Source organism: Excalfactoria chinensis, chromosome 2, assembly GCF_039878825.1.
Source record: "Excalfactoria chinensis isolate bCotChi1 chromosome 2, bCotChi1.hap2, whole genome shotgun sequence".
Classification (NCBI taxonomy): Eukaryota; Metazoa; Chordata; class Aves; order Galliformes; family Phasianidae; genus Excalfactoria; species Excalfactoria chinensis.
Window position 1 is genome coordinate 124,004,569 of NC_092826.1, and position 25,734 is coordinate 124,030,302.

Sequence of the window (25,734 nt, forward strand, 5' to 3'; positions counted from 1 at the left end):
TTGTCCTTATCTTTTTACTTCTAAAAAGAAGCACAGATTAGAAGAGGAGATCCTAGAAGGTATCCAAGAGCCATAGCACTTCAACTGAGCATTCAAGAGGTCAGAATGAGATGCAGCAGATGAACTAAAGTAGCTCAAGTTATGATGCTGTATTTCTTGTTGTCCTCTGGCCTTCTATGGATCACAGGCAAAAATATATCTCCCAACACATATTACTGTAATAACTAGAGAAAAATCCATTTCTTTCAAATGTATATCTCTTCTTTTTAACAGTTTTTCATAAAAGCAGTTCATTTGTCCTTTTGTTTTTGAGCAAGGTCAATAGGATATGCTTTGGGGAAGAGCTGGTCAAGTTCAGAGAAATGTTTAAGCAATAGCATGAGATGAAAATCATTAACAGCTACAGGGGAGGGTGGGTATTCTACTTTTCAAATGAAAATATGAATCTGAGACAAGTCAGCAGGCATGCTCGACTGGGTTAAATGGGTATAACAGAGAGAAATGAGCACAAATTATTCATGGGAATTCTTTAATCTTCTGTTTAATTATGTGATCATTCCTAGAACAAAGACTTTGATTGATCATAATGGCAAGAAAATGTCAATTTGCACTCAGCACAGTGATTAGCATACAGCTACAGAGAACAAAAAAAAAAAAGTGAGAATGTAATGTTTTAATATTTTTTGCATGATTTAGAAGTTTGGGATGCTAACTCTAAATAATTTAAAGGTCGTTATAAGTATTCTCCAAAGAAAGCTGTTTTCATTTTATTTTTCATTTCAGTCTTTGAGTCCTACTTTTTCAAGTCACTCATTTTTCTTTTTTCAATCATTTTATACTGTTCATAAAGCAGTATAATTCTGTGACAAGCATTTTATGTTATATATGGCACATGAATTTGTAAAGCTTTAGTCAACATTGTTAGAGTTTTAATAGCTAAGACTCTGAATACATTTAAATGAGCAGTAAGGTATGGTTACTTTAGAAACATGGTGTATTGAGAGCATTAATATTAGTAATCTATTTGGTATTCACATGGGTATGTTAGCAAGAAGTGGGCATTAATAAGCACTACATTACAATTGGCCTCTGATGAAACTGTGTATTACAGCTACATTAGTGGTAAAAGTATTCAGCATGATTCATGTAAGGTGTTGTCTGGGAATTAATAATAAAGTGCTTTTTTTTCTTGTAAAATGGGGCTGTGTTCATTGTAACAACATGATCAATCGTGTAATAAATGCAGAGGTAAGTAGGACTCTCGGGGTTATGTGCTACCCTGAGTTTGTATGCAAAATCTTTACTGACAAAAAGTAAATCATAAGGATAAACAAATAACTTCCAAAGTATTTTAAAACCTGAGCACAAATATCTGGAAGAAAAAATTAATTTTTTCTGCACTTCCTGTTTACCTGCCTTATTCTTCTAGTGGATCCTCTGGATGCTCAAGAAAATTCAGAGACCAAAGCATGCTGTAATTCAAAAGATCTGATAACTCATAATAATTTCTTTTGCATGTCGAGGCAATTTTTAAAGGTGCATTTAGAACTCTTTGGCTGCTACTTTAAACCACTCTAAAGCCTATTTCATTTGCTTTCCAAACCTCAGCTTCAAGATCTGTTTCTCAGAGGTGAGAGTTTTGAAAAGCAGCGCAATAGAAGTATTTCTGCATTGTGTAGTTTACCTCTTTTGAATATCAGAAATGGACCAATTCAAATAGAGTTGATATTGAAGAGTCTGAGGTGACTTTGTGGACAAATGTAGCCTGCAAGCAATTTTTTTGGTTGCTTATTTTTTTGCTTTAGATAGTTATGGTTTGTAGGGACAGGAATCGTGACAGACTACTTTGGTTTGGGGTATAAAATTCATGCAAACACATGTCCAAGGTGTCAGGACTGTTGTAAAGATCCACAAGGCTATACTGTACACACACAAAAAATATTTAATGACTCTCTTAACTAGTGAATTTAAATTCATCAAAAATATTTGAGAAGGAAAAAAAAGGCTACATAAATTCTCTTAGCTTGAACCTTTTTATATAATTCGCTTCAGGTTTCACAACATTCTGGATTTAATAATGTGTGATTGGTGAGAAAATATTGGTATGTCTGTATTTTATGCTGTGAAATTAGTAACTGCAGAAGAAGTAGAGTGCCTCCAGAAAGGAATACCATGCCACTTTTCCATTTCCTTTATGTTAAAATAGTAAATGCTTTATGTAGGACACAAAACAGATTTATAGGAGGAGCCTGCATATCAGAAGATATTTAGTCCTTCTCTGACACCCACGTGACACGTTTGACACTGACAGTACTGTAAATCACACAGACAGCCTTTATGTTTAACAAAGATGTATCCCTTAAAGCTGTACTTTTTTGGTGATAGCTCTCAGTACTTCACGCAGCAGTCAACAGAACTCTGTATCAAATTAGATCATTGTGTGAGCAGAAAGCAAATGTGCAAGTTTTCAATCTTAAAACCACTTCTGCTGCAGTACAGACACAACAATGCTTGCTTTCAATAGCTAAGGGGAAAAAAAACACAGATTAATAGACATACCAGTCAAATTGCAGTTATTTCCAATCCAGTAAAACAATGGCAAACGGCCCAAAGGAAATGCCCAAAATATCTTATTTCAGTTATGCTGATAGAAAATTGCTCATTGGGAACTTTTAACCTTACTGATTAAATTTAAAAAGAAGAAAACAAAATGCTACTGTTGCTAAAGGTACCTTGTCTGGTGGCAAGATTTGGGCAGCAATGTTTGAGAGGACAAATTCAATCTGTGTGTGTTCAACAGCTTTCTGTAAACTTCATTCCCCTAGCAATGTCCTAAGAATCTAAATTGTAAATTAGCTGGTTTAAATTTCATTCATGCATAATGTAGAACTATTTGCTGTTCACATTTATGTTTGTGGATTTTATGAGTCATATGTACGTATTTTATACCAATATGCATTTTAAATTTTATTTTGGGGTATGTGTTAAATGCAGTTTCAAGGGTAGCCTTTGTTTGACTACTATTTATTTGATATTATTTTATTTTAATTATTTTGTTGTGCCGTAAGACTTTCTGTATAATGTTTCAGCATAAAGTAATGCTGCACAGTGTTGCTGTTAAACACTAATGGTAGACCTTAAAGAACAGAAGAAATAGATCATGAAGTTATCTGCAACATATAATTACACATTCAATGACCCAGTCTGAGCTGTATTTCTGAACAATGTATTTGCAATTAATCAAAAGGAATAGGTATACTAGTTTTGAAACTAATGCAAAAATACCAGTGAATCATCAATCAAGCCTTTCACCAACCATATTCCAACAAAGTATGTAGCTCATGCTTCATTTTAAATACATTGGTAATTCCAGAGCAGTCCTATAACAAACAAGGTTATACAAATGATTTAAGACAAGCATAGCCATGATTTTTTTGTGATTGGGATCAATATGGATTGACAAAAGTTCTGTTCAGAAAAAATATACTGTAATTGGTGATCATGTAATGGATGATAATGGATATTCTTAAACATCAAAAGTGTTCTTGAGAGTGCCAAAATATTAATGCACAAGCTCAAAACACAAAATTCTAGAATGTTCACTTATGAAATTCACAAAATTCACTTTCTATTAATAGCAATGGATAAATATTGGCAAGTTTAACTAAATCCCCTAAAAGCTGGCATGCCTGTCAATTTCTTATTAATATCTATAACATGATTATCTGCACAAATTTTAGTTACAAAGCAAGAGACCTTACTAAATTAAATGACAAAATTCAGACTAGTTCTATTGATGGGAGTAACAGTGAAATTTTTAAGTACTCATTTAACTTTAAAGCATCTGGTGAAAGTACTTATAAGGATGTTTTCCAGTAAAGTTAAATATTTCACTTCTGTAATTTACCTCTTAGCAGCTGTTAACACTAGATGTCTGAACTAACCTAATGACACAAATACTGCTCTCCAGTTCCTCTAGTATCTTTTCAGTCTCAGACCCCTGAAAGGAGGCTTGATTTCTGGTTCTTTTCTTTTATATACTTTCATTAGTAATACCTTGAAAATATGTCTTCTCAGGAGCCAGGACCAGTCTCCAAGACCCAGTCACCATCACAGACTTAAAGAGAATGAGTTTGTTATTAAAAAAAGAAATAAATTAACAAACAAAACAAAAACAAAAAGCAATGAAATCTTTTATTTGGTTTCATAGATAAGCATGCTGTCATGAGGTGGAGGGCTCTGGGAGAGAACGTTCCTCTCCCTCCTTAGAATTTCTCAGCAGTTGGCCTGACTGCTTCTCTTAAGTGGCCTACCAATTGGATTGCATCTTCTCCTGTGCCCAACTTGCTTTGTTTACCTTACAGGGACATGTAGTTGTTAAATTTCCCCCAGTCATTCACCAGATTAGTGCCTCGCCCTTTGCATACCCCTGCTTCACTGAGACACTAATCATGAGTCTGCACTGAAAGGGTTTGCCCAAGCCCACAGAAGAAGCACAGAGTTGAATTTTCTGGGCTTATGATATATATGCTTTTTCTCTCATGGAGAAAATGCATTTTTTTTTTATTTCAAGTGGTCTTGGGTCCTGACTGAGCTGACCATACACTAGGGTCTGTACATACAAGATGCTGAAACAGTAACCACAATGCTTTGCTTTGGCTCCTTTCATCCTAACGTCTGCAAAAGACCACAAACCAGTGAAAGACCACTTTCCCTTGGTTCTCATCATCTATAAAACTGCTGCCCTCAGCTAACATCATCAGCAGATGCATCTGAACAAAGATTTATCTGAGTAGTAATATATGACATCATATATTTTTCCCTAGCATTTTGTAACTTAAAGATGTGTCTTTGTTGCTGGAATAAATAACATGGAGTACTAATATCTGCAACTGAGAATATAGACAAGATGATGTATATATTTTTTACATCTACTCATTAGTACAGATCTGCAGATTGCGTTAATAAATAGAGTCAATTCAGTGTATTATATACAGCCCACCAAATTTTGGAGTGATTTCTGCAGAGGTTAAAGATCTCACCTAAGACAAGACTATATTTATAGTTATAATTTTTAAAAGTGTAGTTGGAGATACTGTGCTAGCTATATTCTTAATCAAAGATTTTCTTACAGTGTCCTGAAAATATCTTTATTCACTTTCAGTCCTGAGTAGCCAGATATTTTTTCTTTTTTTTTTTCCTTTCTCAATTAATTAACAAAAAAAAAAAAAAAAAAAAAAAAAAAAAAAAGGAGGATTGAAACCTAATTACATGATACTGTATGAAGAACACTTCTCCTAAATGGTACATTTTATGTCCTTTTTAAAACCCAAATGTCTTACAAGTACTCAGAAAAAAGAAGGGGAAAAAAAGGGCTTATTTTGGTCATTGGTAGGTATATTCTTCTTGTTCTGTTTCTAAACTTAGAGTACACATATAATAACTTTCTCAGATAGAAGAAATTTGCACATGGTTTTACATTTTAAAATGCAATTACTTTCCTGACAGCTTTTTAAATATGTGATCAATTTGGTTGAAATCTGGGGAAATTGCTTTGTTTTCATAACTACAGTAATCAATCAAAAAGTAGAATGAGATCTTTTATCACTGATATTTCAGGGCAATGGCCAAAAAAAATTGATGCGCTGAAATTCTCTTTAGCAAATAGTTTACCACTCTATTCTCCCTGAAATTCAAGCATGCTTCTTTGTGATCTGCATAGGTGTGAAGAAGGTTGTATGTGATAGCAAGAAATGACTACTGGCAACAGTACCCATGTAGGTCAGACACAGGATGCCTCTGTAAGATCTCTGTTCCTGCTACTTTAATGTTTCAGCCACAAGTAGGTCTTTATATAGAACATGATTTAAATTATATAACTTTTCAGATTACTTTTGTCTGATAGTTAGAAACTTCTCACCATCAGCTACCTAAGACTGTGATGAAGAATAAACACACAACAGTAGTCATCTAGAGAGTGTTGATAATATCCAAGCTGCCCTTCTCCCCCTTTCCCTCCCACTAAGAGACTAATGAGGGGCAACTGCTATAAAAGACTGCAATTCGGCCTGTGGGAAGGGGTAGTGGTTGGAAGGACTTAGTGGCATTAGGAAAGCAATATCTTGCTCATGGTAGGAGACATCAGCAAGATAATACAGATTATATCCTGGAGGAGTGTATGAAGTAACGTGTGGTTTTACCTGCAAGATGAGAAATGATGACTCTGACATCAAAACACTTAAAGGAATAATCTGCGCTGAATTTCATGTTACTCAGAATAATGTTCAGAGGTTGTATATGCTGTGTGTGTGGGTAGGGAGGGATTGTTATGCAAACATCATGGAACATGTTTTCAACACCAACATTTGCTTTTGGCATTCATCCAGAGTTATTTTATATATATATTTTTAATGAGTTTAGGCTTTAATCACTACTTCTAAGCTTATACTTATGGCTTTTCTTGGTTTAGGTAAGAAAAAAAATGTTCAGTTTGTTTTTTTCTCACCTCAGAAGTCTCTTTTCAGCTTCTTTTCCAACATTCCTATGCTGTGCTGCCACACTGTCCTGCTTTCCAGGGCCAGGCCAAATTCTGCTATCAGTTGCACCAGTGAAATTACGAGGAAATGCTGATCCTGGTGATGAAACACTTGAATTGCAGAGAGCGGTTTTGATTTGTAACTACACTGGTGTTGTTTTTACTTGAATAGCTCTTATGGCAGTTTACTTTTTTCAGTTGTGTAGTAAAACACTTTTACTGTGGTTGGTTTCATTCTCAAAGCTTTAGAAAAAAAAAAAAATCAATTTGTTTCTTTGTACTCAGTATACTGGAGCTAAAAGCTGTAATGTACTGTTACTTCAGGGTCACTGCTTAACTTCTGTTGACCCTCTTGTGCATGAATATTCCCTTGAGTTCATTACAGCAATTTAGTTCCTGGATATATTTTTTTTATGCAAGAGCTTATATATGGTTCTTAAATAACTGCTATCAGTGTTTTTAAGATCAATGATTGATCTTAGGTCAAAAACAATTTACTATACACAGGAACACAATCCATTAGACACTTCACATGAATACCCATTGTACTGTAGAGTTTATGAGGGGAAAGATGTGAATGTTGCAGACAGAGCAAAACAAAAGAAATAAAGAAAAACAGGTAGAGTACTGCATAGAACAAATCAGACATGCTAGCAATTACTATTCCATCCTTTGGGACAATTCTGAGTTAAGTACCCACCGTTGTACATCTTTTTTTTCTGCAGAAAGAGGAATACCAGGAAGGTTTGAAAATTCTGATGGATGTGGAGAAGTCAGCAAACACTAAGTCTGAAAAATTATTGGAAATGAACTTTTCTTGCTTCAGGGAGACCTTTAAGAGCTGCTTAGAATAGTGCAAGGGAATGGGAGAATAGCACTGGAGGCAGCCTAAGGGGGAAGGGACAGCAATCCATGTTGTGCCTACCACAAGGTATCTGAGTAATAACACATTTATCTGAATACATGTACATCTGTATCCACCTAATTCATATCTTATGTCATACTGAAAATATCTAACATGCTTCTTGTTAACAAGAAGCTCTTTTGCATAGAGGCTTCTAGTACCTCTCTACCAAATTTAGATAAATGTGCTATTTTCCTTCCTAAGAAACAGAGGGGGGGGGGGGGGGAGGATGAGGGAATTTGTGCATGTAACATAATTTTTAAAAACTGTATTAGATAGCATGTTTGAAAAACATTTGGGGAGAACTACTTTGCTGTCAAACTTCTAAAAACAATTCACTTTAAAGACTTACAATCTCTTTATCATTTAAGAATGTTTGACACAGATATTTGCAGTCTACAGTTTGTAACTTTTTTTGCTTCAAAGCATCATTCTTTATGGGAGGAACAACAAAAAATAAAAGGTAAGGGGAGATACAAAAAGAGGAAAGAAATGGATGATGGATTATAAAGGACAAGAATTTCATTTACAGAACAGAGTTTGACTTTTGATGCTGATTGAGCTGCTTCTTTCAGGTACATTCCATAGTGGCGGAAATTTTCACCTATCAAAATAACAAATAAGGTTAATTTAAGGTAAATATCCTCAGACTTTATGCAAGGGTATCAGCTTTGTGGACTTATTATTCCTTACAGAAAGGAACGAGAGAAAAACATTCTGTATAATTTGTTTACCTTGTATTATTAAATAGCTACTTGGTGGCAAGACAGCAACATGGGCTGAGGAGAAACTGCTAGTGAGTTAAGACTTCATGAGTTAGGCTTCAATTACTTTCACATCCCCTTTCCCTAAAAACTAACTGCTTCTCTGTTTAGTAAACTACAGCCTCTTCTTCTTTTGTTTTCTAGTATTCAAACTCTGGTAGTATAAGATGCAATTTTCTGTTTTCATTTCCAAACACCTTTTTGTTTCTGGACTGTGTATACATAGTCTGCTTTTTATATGCAGTGTTCATTATGAACTAGAAATAAAAGAACTTAATTTTTCTTGATTTAGCAGAACAACTTTGATGCTTCTAGCTGGGCAATTCAGACTTCACTGTAAAGCATAAAACTGAGAAGACTATAGTCTCAGATAACACATATGTATTTACTGAAAATATATATTACTTGCATGTTTTTGCCATATATTTGTTTAGGACCCCTACTGCGAGTTGGTCACACAACCATAACAGTGATCTCTTTAAAGATATTTCCTTGGCATTACAGGAATGATATAGATGCCACAAACTGAAATTGTAACCAGAGATTAAAAAACAAACAAAATGTACAAAAACAAAAAAATAAATTTCATACTTAGTTCACAGAAAACAAGAACTCACTTGAGACTAATAAGACTTCACTGACATCATACAACAGCTACTGTGAAAATTGTTTTGGTTTTTCCTGATCACATTAAATAAGGTTGTTCAAAATCCATGTTAGGAAAAAAACGCTGGCAAAGAAATTCACTGAACGTTTCTGAATCAAGCTCAGGACCACACTGCAGCACCTACATTCTCAACGTTTTTGCATGTGCTGGTGCTTTGACCTGACAACATCACAAGAAAAAAGAAGCATTTTATAATATGGGGTTTCCTGATGACATCAACTGCTCACCCTTTGCCAGCGGTAAGTAAGATTTTATGTTCCCACACAACTTTGTTTTAAAATCTGATTCCTGGTGGTAATATTCAAACACAATTCAGCATGAAACTCAGTCCATTTTCTTAGATTCCCTAGCCTATCTCAGGCTTTCAGGCACCGGAAGTGATTGTCAACCAGCCAGATGAGTTTGTTGGAGATCTGATTTATCAGAAGGGCCTGAGCTCATTTTAAACACCACACAATCAATGGGAAAAATAGAAGCTCTGTTCAACAACAACAACAACAACAACAACAACAAAAAAAAAAGGCTCTTAATCACAAAATTGGAAAATATAACCATAGTTCTGTGTCGTATCCCTGTAAGCTTCTTCCATAGCTGCTTCAGTGACTTGGCTGCCATAAGAGACCTGGCATGTTAACATCTCCTGCTCTTATGTCTGGCTTGTTTTAGGGTATTTATTTAATTTGTAATTAAGCAAGAGTCTCCTTTCCTTCCCTTTTTAGATCTCTTTTCCTACTTCCATTATCTTGTAAGACCGCGTTAAGATGGCTGTAGTAACTTAGACTTCTCTTCCCCTGTTCTTTGTCTTGCATTAAGTAAATGCAGCAACACTGGTCATTTAGTGTTCTTCAATTAACATTAATTAAATAGCCCTTCTGCAAATGTTAGTTTTCAAGATGGTTAAATGAGAAATACTAGCTGTAAATGCAGGTTATTAAACTCCTTAATCTCTCGGTACATACTGAAGTCTTTAAAGGGGGGCTCTATGTGACCCTAGCACCTATCTGATGTTAATAAAATATAAGATCTGTATCCAGAATCACCTTGTCCTCCATGTTTTTGACAGCATTACATGCATGCAGTGCCACAAAAGCAAGCAACATAAATAGGGTCATCCTGAGGTAAACATGTTGAGGATGTTGAATTGTTGCCACTGAGATTAAGAGGATGCAATTGTCTCTCTCCACTGTCTAAACATCCAAAGAGGTTGTCAAGACTACAGCTATAGTTTACCAAGAATCTGCTTTTGTTCCATGAGGAGGGCTTAAACTTGGAGATCAAAGTGTCATGATGAGCATTTAGCTGGCATGGATTTCTGACATGAAAAGTCATCAACTGCTATCCTTTGCTGGGCTGTGGTTCACCATTCTCATTAGGCACATGGCCAGGCTCCATGGTGTATGTGGAAGCTGCAAAGACTCACATCTGGATGTTTGTACAGGGGCTACGCTGCTCAGGGGAAGATCAGGTCAACATGCAGGCGAAAATCACAGGGAAACCTCACTGCAAAGAGGACTGGCAGCTATCAGAAAGTAGGAGTTACGGCTTGGGGCAAGCCTATTTCTTAGAAGAGTAGGATTACCTGCAGTGAAATAATTCTTGTTACTGCGAGGCAGGAACCACTATACAATCACTTTTCAATCTGCAAAATCCAAGTAGTGACCACTTCAAAACAAGATAAAAAGAGACATTGATCTGCTTTAGCTTCTGACTGTTCCTAGAGTTTTTCTGCTTCTTGAACACTTTCTTGGCAAAGGAAGTATTGCCACAAGTGGAAGGAAGAAGCCTCCTCTGAAGATATACCCTCTCTGTAAGCCTGCTATCAGCATGTGTCATGGTGGCATTTTGCAAATTTGCCGCGTGTTCCTACACACCAAATGTTTATTACTCATTTAAAAATGTTCCATCAGAACATACAGGAAAATATGCTAAGGTATCTGGCCCAGCTCTGTATAGAAGGTGATTAAGTCCAGTCCAGTGGAACCAGTTTAAAAAAAAAAATAAAAAAAAAAAAGTATCTGTCAAACTCCATTCTTTGCTGGCCTATTCCACTGCCTCTGTGACTGTTTAATTAGCCATGTCCCTGCTTGCCACCTTGGTGTGGTCTTAGAAAGCCTATGCCAGGGATGAAAGCTGCTGACATGCTTTTGAAGCGAGTTTCAGGGCATACGTAAGCCATTCCTATGTGAAGTTCAGGCTCTGTGGGTATGTGGAAATCAGGAAACTCTTGCAGAGGTCGAACAAACAGAAAAGTGGAGACCTGAGAGGACCAAGGAACAAAAGCACTGTATTGCAGCTGAAAATTCATCCTCCCCTCTTTGGAATTGAGCAAATCTCTTCCAAAGTGTATAGTTTAAATTTCCTGTTTACTAAAACTGCACAGAGGAAAAGATATGGACTTGAGCATGAATTTGTGGTCTTTAACCAGGCTGTACCAGCTAGGAAGACCTGGTGATTGTTGTTGAAGAAAGACTCTTCAATTTTTCTCCTTGAAATCAGGCACCTTCTTGCCATAGAACTTAGCAGAAGTAATACTATGAGCAGGTAGACAAGAGTGATGCAGGGAAAAACAGAACTCTAATATCACAAAGTGTTAATAAAACAAAATGCTACACTGCTTTTCAAAAAGAGCACATACTGTGTAATGGGACTTACGTGCTTGTCTAAGCTATGCAAATACCACATAGATGTATGTTGGGCCAGAACAAAAGTAGGACTTGCATGTTTGATGAAAAGACAGGTAGAAAGGAAAGAGGAAAGGTCAACATTCAAAAGAAAAAAAGAAAAGGAAAGAAAAAAGCTTGTATTGTGAGACAGGAGCTTGCATTGTGGAGACAGGGAGATGAGACTATGGAATACAAGAGAGGATAAAGGTGCCTTGCCTGTTGCATGACCCAATGCAGTGCCAGATACATAGCACTAGTAAAATTAGGTCATTTCTTCTGTTCTTTCACTTTTATTTGTTTGCTATCTCTTCTGCATCATCCTGGAGCATCTTGCAGTTCTTCTACGGTGTTAGCATAGCCTGTTGACCAGCACTATACTGTTAAAGTCAGCCCTATGACAAGCTATCAGGGTGCTCTCTGGTTCTTCTCTGTCCTTTGATCCTGTAGCTGTCACTGTACTGGACATGACGAATGAGGGTCTCAGCCACAACCTCTGCTGGAGTTACAAGGATGGGACTTAGAACTCCCTGATCCTGTTTTGGGCTTTGCTGCCTCGCGGTTGTCAAAGTTGAGCAATGTCCCTAGAGCTTCTGGTCACGAGCAGGCAAAGGCATTGTTTGGCACAGTATTGCTGCTGCCTGTGTCAATGTTGTTGCAAAGGCAGATTAATTGAAGGTCTGTGGGAACCATCTCTAGTTCAGATAATTCCACTTTATCTGGAGCTTTTTGTTTTTTCATTTTGGAAGGGTGCTCTAAAAAAAAAAAAAGCCTCCCCAAAACACCGTACTCTTAAAATCATTACAGAGTTCAAATAGGAATCAAAACTGGTTTGAATTAAACTTCTTGTGTAACCTCAGACGTTATTCTGTTTTATGTTGTTTTGTTTGCTGAAATGTTTCTCTTTATTTTTTTTTCTCCTCAGTCATAGGCACTTTATCACTGCAAGAGATAATGAGACTGAGTTCCAGTGGCTACCACACCATGAATCTGAACTGTCTCTTTACGCCCCTAGGAAGCACTCCATAGCCACAGATTGAGGCAGAAGCATGAGGCAGCTCATGTGGGAGGTTTGTCATGCTGCTGTCCTACAGATAAGCAGAAAGCTTCACTGAACAAAGCTGCACTAGCATTAACCACACAGCTCTTAGAGACAGCATACAGGCACATCCTAATTAATCACAATTATGCAAACTCAGGCATTTGCATATAGCACTGTGCACGGAGTTGCAGGGAATTTGGCAGTGATACCTCCTGGCTGTGACTCAGCCAAGAAGGGAACCTCAGCACCTGCCCCAGGAAATCAGACAGAAAGACGAAACCCTGGGCTCTCCCAGCTGAGAAAAAGGGAAAAAAACAAAGGCTTGCTTAAGGTTGTGGTGTAGCTTCTATTTCCCTATTTAATAAGGAAGCTACCTCTCTGCTTTATTCTTTCCATATGAGATTTGCATGGCCCTTTAGTGATTCAGCTAAACCACTGTGCTCCTCCTTTGAACTGGGAGAATCAAAGGCAGCTGCCAGCTGGGCAGTGCTCTGAGTTCACAGCTCTAACACCTCACTTTGACCAAGTGAAACTCACTGCCTCAGTCAGATTCCCAGCAGCGACACTACTCACCTTTCTGAGCGCTACGCAGCTATCAGCAGAGCTCCAAAGAGAGGGAGGTGAATCTCAGTGCCAAATTGGCTGCAGGGCATTGGGGTCTATGTGCAGCCTCAATCCGTGATACTCATAGCATCGAGCTTGCCACTTAAAGGCCACATCTTCAATTTTGTCTCTGTATGGACTGATGCAGGCAGACCAAGTATTATTTTTGACTCTAGAATTATCTAGGTCTTCTCTCTACAGCTGGGAAGCTAAGTAATTTGCTAGATGCTGCTCAGTTACAGAGAAGATGGTGCTGGTTATAGTCTATTTCTTATACACAGGCACGACTGTCTGCAGCACAATTGCAAATTCAAATTCACTAAACAGGAAAACTCACTTTTGTTTGTTCTGGAAGGGAATACAGAGGTATTCTCCCTGCTTACCCAGATGCTGCAGGTACCTGTTAGTTCCTTTCTTCAAACAAAACAGAAATCCTACCCTGACTCTTCAAATTCAAAAGCAGGTACCTTCTAGGTTGGTGCTGACTACATAGAGCCCCCACGCGCACCCATTCCAGCTAAGTAAATAACCATGTGTTAAAATGAGAAATGCTGAAAACTTTTCTTTTTGTGATCAGAGACAATAAGACCAGAAGACACACAGGTTGAAGAGACTGTGCTCATTTAACAAGAAAAGAAAAAATCTTAAATGAATGTATGAATGAGAATGAGCGCCTGAAAGTAGTATGATAATAGAGTACAATGAACAAGGAGAATGTTCCCACCCTTCTTTTCTGAATGACTGATGTTATAACCAGAGATGCTGGTGCTATGCACAAAGAGAAAAATACTAGGCCATATCATTATATGGCAAAAATGAAAGCATTTGTGTTGATTTCTGTGGAACAAGTGCCACTGTAGGATACATCCCAAGATAGGTGAGGGGAGTGTGAGGACAGAAGTACATGAGAGTAATGAGAAATGATCACAGGTACCACTTCCCAAGTGAGTACAGCTCTAGAAGCCTTCAAGAAGCTTTCCTTTCCAATTTACTTCTGGTTTATAAATAACAATGAACAAACATGCTTCTCTGAGATGAATGCCTCTCTAGCAGTGAGATCCTGTCATTAATCATTAATACATGTATCCTTGTTAGCTTTATTTCCAATGCAATACAGTGTTTTTACTCGTGGCTTTACAGACAATTATGTCAAGATATAGCTATGTGCTGATCATATTTTTTAATACAAGAGGGACAGTGCATACAGCCTTCATTGGAGGGCACCCTGAAGCACAAGGAAGCACTGAATGCAGTGACTGTGTGCCACCCTTTTGGTGAGCATAATGCTAAACTGGTGCACAACTAGATGGAGCACTGCAAATTAGGGCTGCAGGACCAAGATGTTGCTGGCACTTTTATCTGCAGCTGCACACTTCAGCTGGCTATTGCTAATCGTTAGCATACAGAGTTTTTGTCATCCATCTATGAAGAATATAAATCTGAAACTATAAATCTTCTCTGCAAGACTGAGAAGCAGATTGAAAATGAAAGAAAATTTGACTTGCCCTCATTTAGGCTTTTCCCAGCTACATATAGAGGGCTTAAAGGATTTATTATTGTATAGCTTAGCAAGATGTGCACTTTGTCTTCGAGTCATTCAAGCCTTTCTTAACATTTACTATAATATTATAATATGCTAATTTACGTTTCAAAAGAACAAAAGCATATGAAAACAGGCCTTGAATGTTCTCCAGCTCTTACTGTTCCTATTCTCATCTAACAATGATGCTGACGAACAGCTGAGAGGCAGTTGTTCCTTAGCATTGACTCCTCACTCCTTCCAGCAAAGGCCAAAATTTCAATAACACGCTCAGCAGCTCTGGTAAAACTTGGGGGAACTTTGGCAGTACCACTGAATATAAAAGAAACTATACTGGTATCAGCCTTCAGATATACAATAAGTTGCTGTGTATACTGTATAGCAGTATACAGAGGTTGCTCCAAAAGTGATGTCTCACATTTATTTCCAAGGAAACTATGACAGATACAAAGAGAACAATAACACTATTTGATAGAGCAAGTTTTCAGCTATAAAGCACTATTTTTCAACATAGTCACCACCATTAGCTATGCATTTTCACCAGCCACGAGCAAGAGTCTGCATGCTGTGCTTGTCAAAATCTGCACCAGTGGAGGTGACCCACTGTTGCCATCACCACTCCTGAAACACCCACCACCTCAGCTCTCACATCCACTGTTTGATCTCCATAAGCATTCAGCAAGTGTCAGTGAATGTCAATGGGTGCCATTTTTTCCATGTGGAGGAATTAAATTCCACACCTTTGCTTCATCCGCACTTCTGACACAACACCATTCTGTCAGACTGCCCCTCTGCTGCCATCTGTCACATGGTAACAGCATGCAATGCAATATTGGTGGGAAGGTTCAGCCTCTACTGCCATATCACCAACCTCCTCCTCTGACACTGTGGGCCAACATCACAAAATAGGAGGCATTACTTTTGGAGCAGCCCTTGTAAATTCTAACATTTTTGTTTACATTTCAAATATAATTCTCAGAACCACAAGTGTTCTGCTTTTGTGGACACGTAAGTGCATCAAACATTACAGAGCAAGGCAATTACAGTGGGGCTGATGAATTCTTAATCTCACAAACAGCGGCAAATTGAGGGAGAACACGATCTTGTCACTGGTTGTTCCTTCAAGATTAAGTATCAGTTATCTCCAATGTCAAACATTCTGTAGCCCTATTTATTTGATTAATTTAATTGTCACTCTAATTAACTTAATTATTTCGTAGCGAGGGTTGTGAGGTGCATTCGTGACTCTGTAGAGAGCTCGGCTGATTCCCAGCTTTGTATTCCGCCGAGCGGGTACAAAGCCGCTGCCCCTCTCGCTCGGCTGTGTCTGAGTGACGGTTGTGCCCTCCGCTCTCTTCTGCCTCCGTGCTGCTGTTCGCAGATTAACGCAGGGGATGGGATAAATCACAGCGCGTTAAATTAAGCGTGTAGATCCGTTGTTGGAGGACGGACCCTTCAGCCCTTGTACTTTCGTAGCGAGGAGCGCACCTAACTGCCTCTGACTTGCAGAGGGAAAAGGAACAAAAACAGAGGAGGGCTTTGCGGGAGGAGGGGGCTGGGGGGTGAAAGGAAGCTGGTTGCTCCGGAAGCCAAGTAAAAATATGGAGTAGGGGGAGGCAGTAAAGGGGTCTTGGAGGTTTGACGCTCCGCGGAACGGACCCATCCTTACAAAGCAACTTCTGAATCTCCAGGCGAGGCTGGGCCCGGATCTTCTCGTCCCGCAGAGCGGCGGGTTCGGGCCGTGGGACTGTGCGTGCAGTTCCCCGGCCTCCCCCCACGGCTCCGGGACGGCGCCTCCTGGGCCGAGCAGCAGCCGCGGAGCGGAGCGAAGCGCTTGCGCCCCGCCGAGCTCCGGGAGGCGGTAGAGTGGGCTGCACCGGGATCCGGGGAACCGCCCGCCTCCCTCCGCTGCTCTCGGCCTCGAGTTGACAGCCGCGGAAACCTCCCGAAAGGAGAACTTGTCCGTCCGTGTCTGCCGCCCCGCCGCCCGCATTCTCTCCCGCGGCGCATCCGCCAGCATCCGCCCGCCCTCTGGGTGCTGCCCTCCCACTCGGGGGTTCGGGGCCGACCCGCCGACTCCAGCTGGAAGGTTTCCTCGCTCGCGGTGTGTCGAGGGGAGGCACCGTCCCCAAGGCACCCCAGCCTCACCCTGCGGGGGAAGGGAGTTGGGTGGGGGCAAGCCAGGAAGGGAGGATCTCCGCGGCTCTCCAAAAATCAATCAGCAGGCTGCAAGGAGGAAGAGTTTGGCACTTCGCAGGCGAGACTGGGCTTGTTTTCCCCAGCAGTGATGCCGCTGGACTGAGAGCGGTGCGGCCGCACAAGTTGGGGGGACGGAGCCCTCCCCATCCACCGCTCCCCAGCCCCGCTCCAGCCCCCGCCGCCCCTCCATGAGAGCTCCTGCGAGGGGAGGGCGACTCGGCGCCTGCTAGGGCTGCTCCCCGCCGCCTGCCGACTTCCCCACCCTCCGACGAGGAACGGCGCGCACCCCGCACCCCGGAGAGTTGTCTCGGCAGCTCCGTGCTATGGCGAGGCTGCGGAGAAGCAAACTAGCCGCTGGATTTCTATTACTTTTCCAGTTCCTGAGCGAGCGCTGCCAGCTCGCCGGCGGAGAGACTCCGAGGCAAAGCCGCGGTAAGTGAGGCCGGTACCTGCCGGGCGGGGCAACACGGCTGAACCCCGGGCCGGGGGGGTTCCGCGCCGCCTCTCTCAGTAACACCGCGGGGCCTGAGGCCGGAGAGGGGGAGCGCGGGTTGTGTTTCGGCTCCCGCTGCCCCCCGGGGTGACCGCGGCGCCGGGTTTGCAACCCTCCTTTGCCGGCTTCTCCGGGAAGAGCTCTTCCTCTCTTTATGTATTTATTTGAATGAGAACTCGGGACTTTCCTCCCTCCACCATAAGTGGGAGCCGGTGCTTTTCTCAGTCTCTCCGCGGGATCTCTGTAGGTTCCTTCGCGGCTCTTCTGAGAAGTGTTCTGTTGGAAATCGAGAGAGGTTCCGGGGAGACCGAGGAAGGGGGGGAGGCGGGTATGATGCCTGTCCCCCCCTCCCCATAGCTGCGGGGCCCCGCCGCAGCCCCAGCAGCGAACCGTAGGAGGGGAGGCAAAGTTTCCCCTTATCTCCCGCTGGGAGAGCTAGCGGGCACTCTGCTTTCCCCGTAGTTTGAAGCTTTCAGTGAAAACCAAGAGCTGAGAGAGGGATCTTGGAGCATCCCCTGAGGGCTGTGGGAGCTGTTAGTTCAGAACGAGAGATTTGCCTTGCTGCCTAAGTTTAGTTGTGGTGGTATCAGGGTCCTCCCGTAGGCACCTGTTAGTGCGTGGCACACAGCACCTGCGGTGTGTTTCACACAGGGGCTCCCTTCTGACCGCTAAAGCCTCTGCGTCCTGCATTCCTGTGCTGCGGAGGGGAGAGCTGCCGAGGGAAGCTCAGTGCGTCTGCAAACAGCTATTTGAATAGTGAGTGAGGAAAAGCTTCGTTTTGCACACCAGGGGATCTTGCTGCGGCACCTTCTATCTTGTATCTATGTATACGCACTTGTAAAAGCTCTGCTTTTATGGTTGAAGTACCAGTCAGTTTTATGCCAGCTGAAATATGTCTGTGGTGTACCCGAGCTGTCCCTTTCTCTATAAGGTCTGGTATAGACTTGTGGAGTTCTGTGGTCACAGAGGAAGTGCCCCAAACAGGAGAGCCGCAGGAGCTCTCTGCATTGCTAACTGAGATGTGCCAGGCAGAGAGGACTTTTCCCATACAGGGGCGTATCACTGGGTTGGGAATGGCTAAAGGGCCAGGTAGCTCAGCAGGTTGCTTGGGGATCGTATGGCTCATGGGGCTGAAGGGAAAAAGCAGGAGACTGTCCATGTAGTGCTGCAAGATGTATGCTGCTGCTCTTGAGGCTCTGGATAGCAGTTGTTGCTGTTTGATAATGTTACTGGGTGAAAGGATAGTGTGGCTGTGAGACTACAGAAAGAAAATGATCCTTTTGAGTGGCAGAGGACTAAGTTTACGAAGTGTATTCACCTATTGCTGTTGTACCTTTAAAATAAAGAGTTGTACTTCATTTAGTCAGCAACAATTTATCAGTAGACAAAGAATAGCTGCTTGTTACTCACTGAGGCTTTTGAGCTGTAATAGTTATCAAGGTCTGTGCTAGGAGTTGCTCAGCAGAAGCTGCACCAGCAGCTTGCTTATCCCTAAGATGTTAGTTAGTGCCTGGTGTGTTACTGAGCACAGCAGGAAGTAGCAAGGAGTTAACAATAAATAAATGTTACCTTGACATGTAATGCATTCTGAAGAAAATATATGAAGAGATTGCCTTCTGCTGCTGAAGTGGACAATCGCATGCCAGTTTTGACAGATGAGTGTCTATAACCAGAAAGTCTTTTCCTTTCCACCTTGGATAAAAGGTTTGCATTATGACAGCAATACTCAGATGTCATTAACGTAATCAGAGTAGCATTTAATGCATTTTTATCATTACAGTTTTTAGAAGTTTTAATATTGTTGCTTTCTACAGTATATATCTCAGTATACAGACTGTCTAATCAGTAAGTAGACAACTATTAATTTAAAGCTGGAGGGACTCAACTTCAGGTTCTGTGAGCCAAAATAAAAAAGTTGTTTCAAAGTTTCACTCTATTTAGCATCCAGTGTATCCCTTTGGAGTAGCTCAGATGAGACCTTTGAAGAATTAAAGTAGAAGCCAAATCTTTGAAGATTTGCGGATACTTAAGGGGAAGCTGGTTCTGATATGTTCAGTGGCAGAAAACCATCGTGAAAGTGAATGAGATTAACAGTCTCATTTTAACAGCAGAAATGCAAATGTTAAGTATGCCCTTAAGAGCTAAAACCAGGAGGGGGTTTCTGAGGATGGCACCAAAGGGCTGTGACATGATTTCAACATAAACTAGGGGGGAAAGAAAATAAAACAACCACCAATAAATACATGAATACTGTTGCCCTTCCTCCCCCCAACAAGTTCCTAGAATTTCCTCCCTGGATACCATCAGGTGGGATCCATTGAAGCGAAGCCCGCTTCCCAGGCACGCCGGCACCTGCCTGCTGCCCTGGGTGATGTGTTCGAGTCGGGGCTGCGAGGAGCGGGGCTATCCCCGCCAGAGGGCACCGCGGCTGCTGCAGCTCCCGGAGCGTGGGCACAGCTTCCTCTGCCTTGGGGAAAACGCTCCCCATCAAGAATGAAAGTTCTTAAACGTAAGGTTTGTGTTCAGCCCGTGTTTGACAGTAACCGAACTGCGTGTGACATGAATTCAGTGAGCTTAAGCAAAGTGCTCTTTTGAAAGCTCGCCCAACAATGAGGAGTGTTTGAGGGCTGGCTGCTTGTTGAAACGTTGCAGTGGGAAGCCGTGAAAATGTTGTGTTCTTTAGCTAACACAGTCAGAATCAGGAGGCTGGGATTGCAATTTCTCTTCTGGCAAAGCATATTCTAGGTATAATTTATACTCATTGGACTGCTGCTGTCTCCAAGCATTGCCATTCAAAGAGGGTAGAATTACTTTCATGGGATAAACTACTATTAGTGCTTATTTAGTATTTATCTACTGAAATAGTCACAGGTTTGTACAGCTTGATTTTACTCTGTTTAGAATATCGCCGTCACAGGTGTGCACCTGCTGCTTTTATCTTACAAGTATCAAGCCAATTATGACTTGAGACAACACATGTACCAGAATTTTTTCTTTTTGCATTCAAAATGACTTTCTTTTTTTCTATACACGATCTGTAAATAGAAACAATCACTGAAGTATCCCAGTGACATTTACAAGTCAGTCCTCTTTGCATATTTGAAGCGTTCTACCAAGAATTCGCCGTGAAGAAGTAATCTCTTAACTTTCAACCTGGTTCTTCCTTTTATTTTATTTTATTTTTCAATTTTTGTAATTGTCATTTCTGCTGAAATTGTGGTTTGAAGTATTGCTAACAAGGGGCAGATAAATCAAGGCTATGATAAGATTGACTTAGTTATTAAAGTCACTCTCATAGAAACTCATTTCCCCAGTTTTAGAGTGAGGAAAAATAGTCACAGTTCACAGAAGGTTTGAAAATCCTCTGGGGAAAACTGTTTCTGTTTGGTTATAAATGTTCCTCCTTCCAGTTTTTGTGTTCAGAGTGGCACTTAAAAACCCAGCAAACACTTGACTCCGAATCTGGTTCTTGTTCTGACCCTTAACTAGGAGCTGATTATAAGTAATAGGGAAACCACCTTCCTACACTATAGATGTGTAGGAATTGACAAAAAAATGATCTTTATATTTGAAAAGTCCTTTCACTGTGGGCAGAAATTTATTACTAACACATAAAGGCTGTTTAAAGCAAAATGTCTGCTGTGTTGAATACCGCATTCCTCTGGAAACCTTTGCAGTTCACTAAAGCAGTTTCCTGTAGGACAAGAGACTCCTGAGGCCATGAAAGAATCAGGTGAGGGAATTCATAATGTCAGGTAATAAGAGACACCCACTGAGAAAAATAGTTGCAGGCTATTTTTAGTGTTAGTTATTCATGATGTGTGAGTTAGCACATTCATTAAAGTGTTTTGGCCCAGCAGAGCAGGGCTGCTGTTCCCTGCACCTGCACTGACTTCAGATGATGGAGGTTTGGATATGGAGCTGTGTTTCCTGCAGGACTATGGGATACTGCTCAGCAATGCCCCTTTGCTTTGCTGCTTTGCTGCTTTGCTTTGAATTAAGCTAGTGATGGATATCATACCAAAACCACTCTCAGTCTGATCCTACTGTTTTTTGTTTTTTGTTTTTTTTTCCTTTAAGGAACTGAATTTTTTATTTTTATTTTCTTTCTTTTTAAAAGAAGCTTCATCATTTGACTCTGTGTTTCGCAAAAGTCACCGTGGTTTTATTGGGCTCCCTGGAGTACTGAGCAGTGGTGCTGTTTGTAACTCTGAAGGCACTGGCAACAAGAAAACTCTATAGTTGCCTCAGTTTCAAAACCAATTGAGGCCACAGTCTGTGTACTGATGTAACTTCTTTGAGCACAAGTTCCCAGTGTGGTTCATGCTTCCTAAGGAAAATGAGTACCAATGCAATTTGAGAAGGCAGTAGTTAAGGTAAGCGTGTGCTGGGGCCCTGTGTGCAGGGAAGTGAACAAAAGGTCATTTGACAGGAGCATTTCTCATCTAGAATGAGAAAATGTTGTATGCTTGCCAGCAGTGTGAAATTATATCCAACTATTTGGTTTGATGAGGGCTGAGCTGGGAGTGTTAATGTGGTGCAATTGGCAGATGTTGTATTTACTAAACCAGAGAATTGCGTAATCACAGCAGGAACTTGAATAGCCCAGGAGATTACTTTCCATGGAAAAGTATGCAGACAAGCCATGCTAAGTGCACGTGGGTTTTGTTTTCATTTGTGGCTTCTGAAAAATGAGCTTAAAGCATTGCTGTGAGGTAATGTTTGGGAGTGCTGGATGCTGTATGTCATCATGGAACACTTCTACTTCCTCACTCTTCTCTTCCTCATCCAACAAATAAACAGAGCCTCAGTTAGCTTTCCTTGCTGTCAGCATTGGTCAATCAGTTGTGCTAATTGTCCTTGTAAATTCTGGATTTGAAAGAGCTTGTGTAACATATTAGTCTCCCTTCACCAAACATCAGTGCGTAGGCGTGTTCTTTCTAGCTGGATTTGGCCCAATGTTTTTCTCTTCTAAAACAAGCACGCGCAGGAGATTCTTAGACCAGATTCAGGGTCAGGCTTAGCACGTGACTCAAACGCTCAGTTTTAGAAGTAGCAAACGTTGTGGTTGCATTCATCAAGAGAAATGTAGGGATAAATATAGGAATACAAGACATACTGTGATGCCATCTTTTCTGCTCTGCAGTCATAAGATCTCAACAGGATCTCATAATCCTCAGTTTCAAGCCCTGTGTTTCAAGAAATACATAGGCCAGTTGGAAAGTGTCATATGAAGAAGAACTGAAAGAAACGTTAGAGAGAATTAAACGAAGAGGTGACGTGGTAACAGTCTTCAAGTACATAAGTACATCTGCAGCCACAGAAATAACTTGTCCTTAACAAGAAATAATGACTTAAATTACAACAAGGTGGATTTCTGAATGATACGGCTATGAAAATAGATTATCTCTGAGTAGTCTTCATCACTGAAACAGGTTAGATAAACATATGTTTGAAATGTCATTCTGTCCAGAAATGCAGCTGTTACTGCCTTGGAGCAAATGGCTGGATTCTCTGACCCTTCAAGGTCTCTCCTAGATAACTTGAATCATTCTGTATGAGTAGCTTTAAGTTTATGAGTTCACCTTGAACTCAGCAGCTAGATAAAATTTAAGCATGAATTCAAGTGCTCTTTGCTTGAGGCCTCTATTCCTAATTTGTCAATGATATGCATGGCTATAATGTGATTTTTAACTTGCACTTTCTGTATCTACTGACAAGGAAAGACATTTAAAATGCTGCTTGGTGGAGTTTTCCTGCTGTGAAATAAGGCTTTTAAAATTAGGTCTTATTCTAACCTGTTTTAACACTTATCTTTTAGTGCTAACACTACCTAGGTTGCATTATAAGCAGATAAATATATATTTTAAAGATGCTCTCATAGAGATTCTTTTGGACGTTAAGCAGAAATCACTTCTTCTATGTATCCTTATTTAGTAAGAAATCCTTGACTTGGATAGGAAGTGTTCTACAAATTGTATACATAAACCTTTAAATTAAAACTAAGTTTTGTTTTTGTTTTGCAGTTTTTCAAATGTATGTATCATGGTGAATTCTAGGAGCTATAGTTCATTTCTTTATAGATATAACTAAACCATTTGAAAGGTTTGCTTATATTACAGAAATGGAAAACCATGCATTAAGCAGCTTTCTTTAACAGCTGTAGTTACTATGGCAGATTCTTTTGGAAGTTTCATCTCAGCATCTAGACTCTGGAAGTAGAATATTCAGTAATGAGCACTTAGAACTGTAGTTTGTTCTTATATTCAAGAATTACCTTTGTTTTAATTATTTTATTTTACACCCTCCCCCCCCACACACTGATTGTAATATTAATTCTGAAAGCATTGAATGAGCAATAGTGCATCTGGGCTGAATTATTACAACTTTCCTCTTCACAAGAGTTGCTACTAGGCTGATCGTAAAAGTCAAGTATCATCTGTCATAAATTCTGTCTCTTCTGAAAGGTGAAGAGTTTAAGAGGGGGAGTTCATTACTATGCTGGCTCTTGTTTCAATGAGTCAGCGATTTAACCAGAAATCCATTGGAAAATGTTCTTTTGGCATCCATAGAAAACTGAGAGCAGGGACACAAGTTGATTTGGAGGTTGGCAGGACTCTTTACTTGTACAGTTGCTCTGTGATGTTCCCCAGCTGCATGTTTCTGCTTTCACATTGTGGATGTATGTGATTCTCCTTTTGAAGCCTGTCAGTACGTATTTTGCAATGTAGCTTCAGTAACCCTGATATATAAACCCAGGGCCCTCTGTTAGCAATCCTTTTGTTGCTTAACTGTTTTCAGAGTAGGCTCTTCTCTCCCTGGTTTACCCTCCCATTGCCCTTCTCGCCCTCTTCAGGAATTGCTTCCTTCTCATCTGCAGTGGTTCAGTAGTTCACGTGGCTGTGCAGTAGGTCAGATTTTCTCATTAGGATAGATTCTGGAAGGTTGGGGAGTCATCCTTCACTTTCAGTTGTGGAAGGATTTTGAAACAGGCTCAACTATGCTAAGCCTGGCTCTATGAACAGCAAGAGGCCAAAATTAGGTCTACTGAAAGCTCTGTGTTGGGACCACTTTATTGCCAAGTGTGAAGTCCAGTTCTCCTTGGGCACTGCACCAGGACCTTAGTGTCAGTATTCTATAGCACTGAGGATACTACTACTGTCAAGTTTCCTGTTCATTCATTGTACACAACACAGATTCCCTGAGTATTTTTATTCACTTTCCTGTTTTTACCTCAATACATAACATAATGTGTTAAGTAAAGAACAAGCAGGCACAAACACAATGCCTTATTTAGCACAACTTCATAGGGAACAGATTGAAAAGATCACAGTGTCATCAAAGATGAGGATAAAACGATGAGGAGAATGCATGCAATATTTTTAAACCTCTTAGTATTGTAAATCCTCTTAGAAGAGTAGAAAAACCTAGAAAAGTAAAATATGCGACTTCTCTTTTATATTATCAATTATTATATAAACCAAGTAAAAAAAGGTCAATGAAGCAGGTTGAATTTAGACAATTATGTCAGATTTGACATGCTCCTGCCAATTACTTCAAGTGGGAAGTGTCAAAAAAGCTAATTTTAAATTTCTTGTTTTAGTGGTGACAAAACGCTTCACTTCAAATTTGCATTTTGACTTTTAGATGAAAAATGTTGATGTATCTTAATATAATCTAGTTGAAAATCACTTTTGCTTGGAGTTTGTGTATATAAATACATATTCATTCATATCCTATAGCAAACACTGATCTTTATTTGTACTCAGATCAAGATCAGAATTTTAACTTAAGGTGGGAAACTAATTTTCTAGTCAAATTTAAGGGAGATTTCTGACTGTTGAGAGTTTGGCCAAGTAGGTGCTTTAAGAACAGCCCATCTAATCTTGTAGGATTCTTACTATTATTTGATAACAGGAAAGGAGAAAATGACCAAAAGATCCCCAAACACTTGTCTTGATCATGCAGTTAGTGGGCTTTTCACTTGATAACATATTTCTCATTCCACTTGCTTCTTGTTAATATGATATTCATGAAGCAACTAAATTAAAAGAGAGCACATTTTCCAGATTGCGGCTGCTGTAAAGATAATAGATTTATGGTTTATTTGCAGTGAAAGCATTTATGGACTAGAAGCTTAGCATTTGGTGTATTGCAGAAACCTGACCTCAATATGAACACAGAATGGTTCCTATTTAAACATATATCTACTGATCTGAGCTGTAGTCTGAAAACAAAGAAAATGGATGGGGTGAGTAACTATTATAGATTAACATCAGTTCCAGTTCCCATCGACTTTATTGAATCTGTTATCCATTTGCTTTAAA

The 25,734-nt window shown here is 40.2% G+C and overlaps 1 protein-coding gene across 1 annotated transcript in view; it reads left to right on the top strand.

The window, feature by feature from the left end:
• The first annotated feature begins 16,615 nt into the window (after positions 1-16,615).
• PLXDC2 (plexin domain containing 2) overlaps positions 16,616-25,734 on the top strand; it is a 224,210-nt gene continuing 215,091 nt past the window's right edge. Inside the window, exon 1 of the mRNA XM_072329453.1 lies at positions 16,616-17,346. Coding sequence (XP_072185554.1) covers positions 17,238-17,346 — 109 coding nt within the window. The 5' untranslated portion in view covers positions 16,616-17,237. The remainder of the gene's footprint in view (positions 17,347-25,734) is intronic.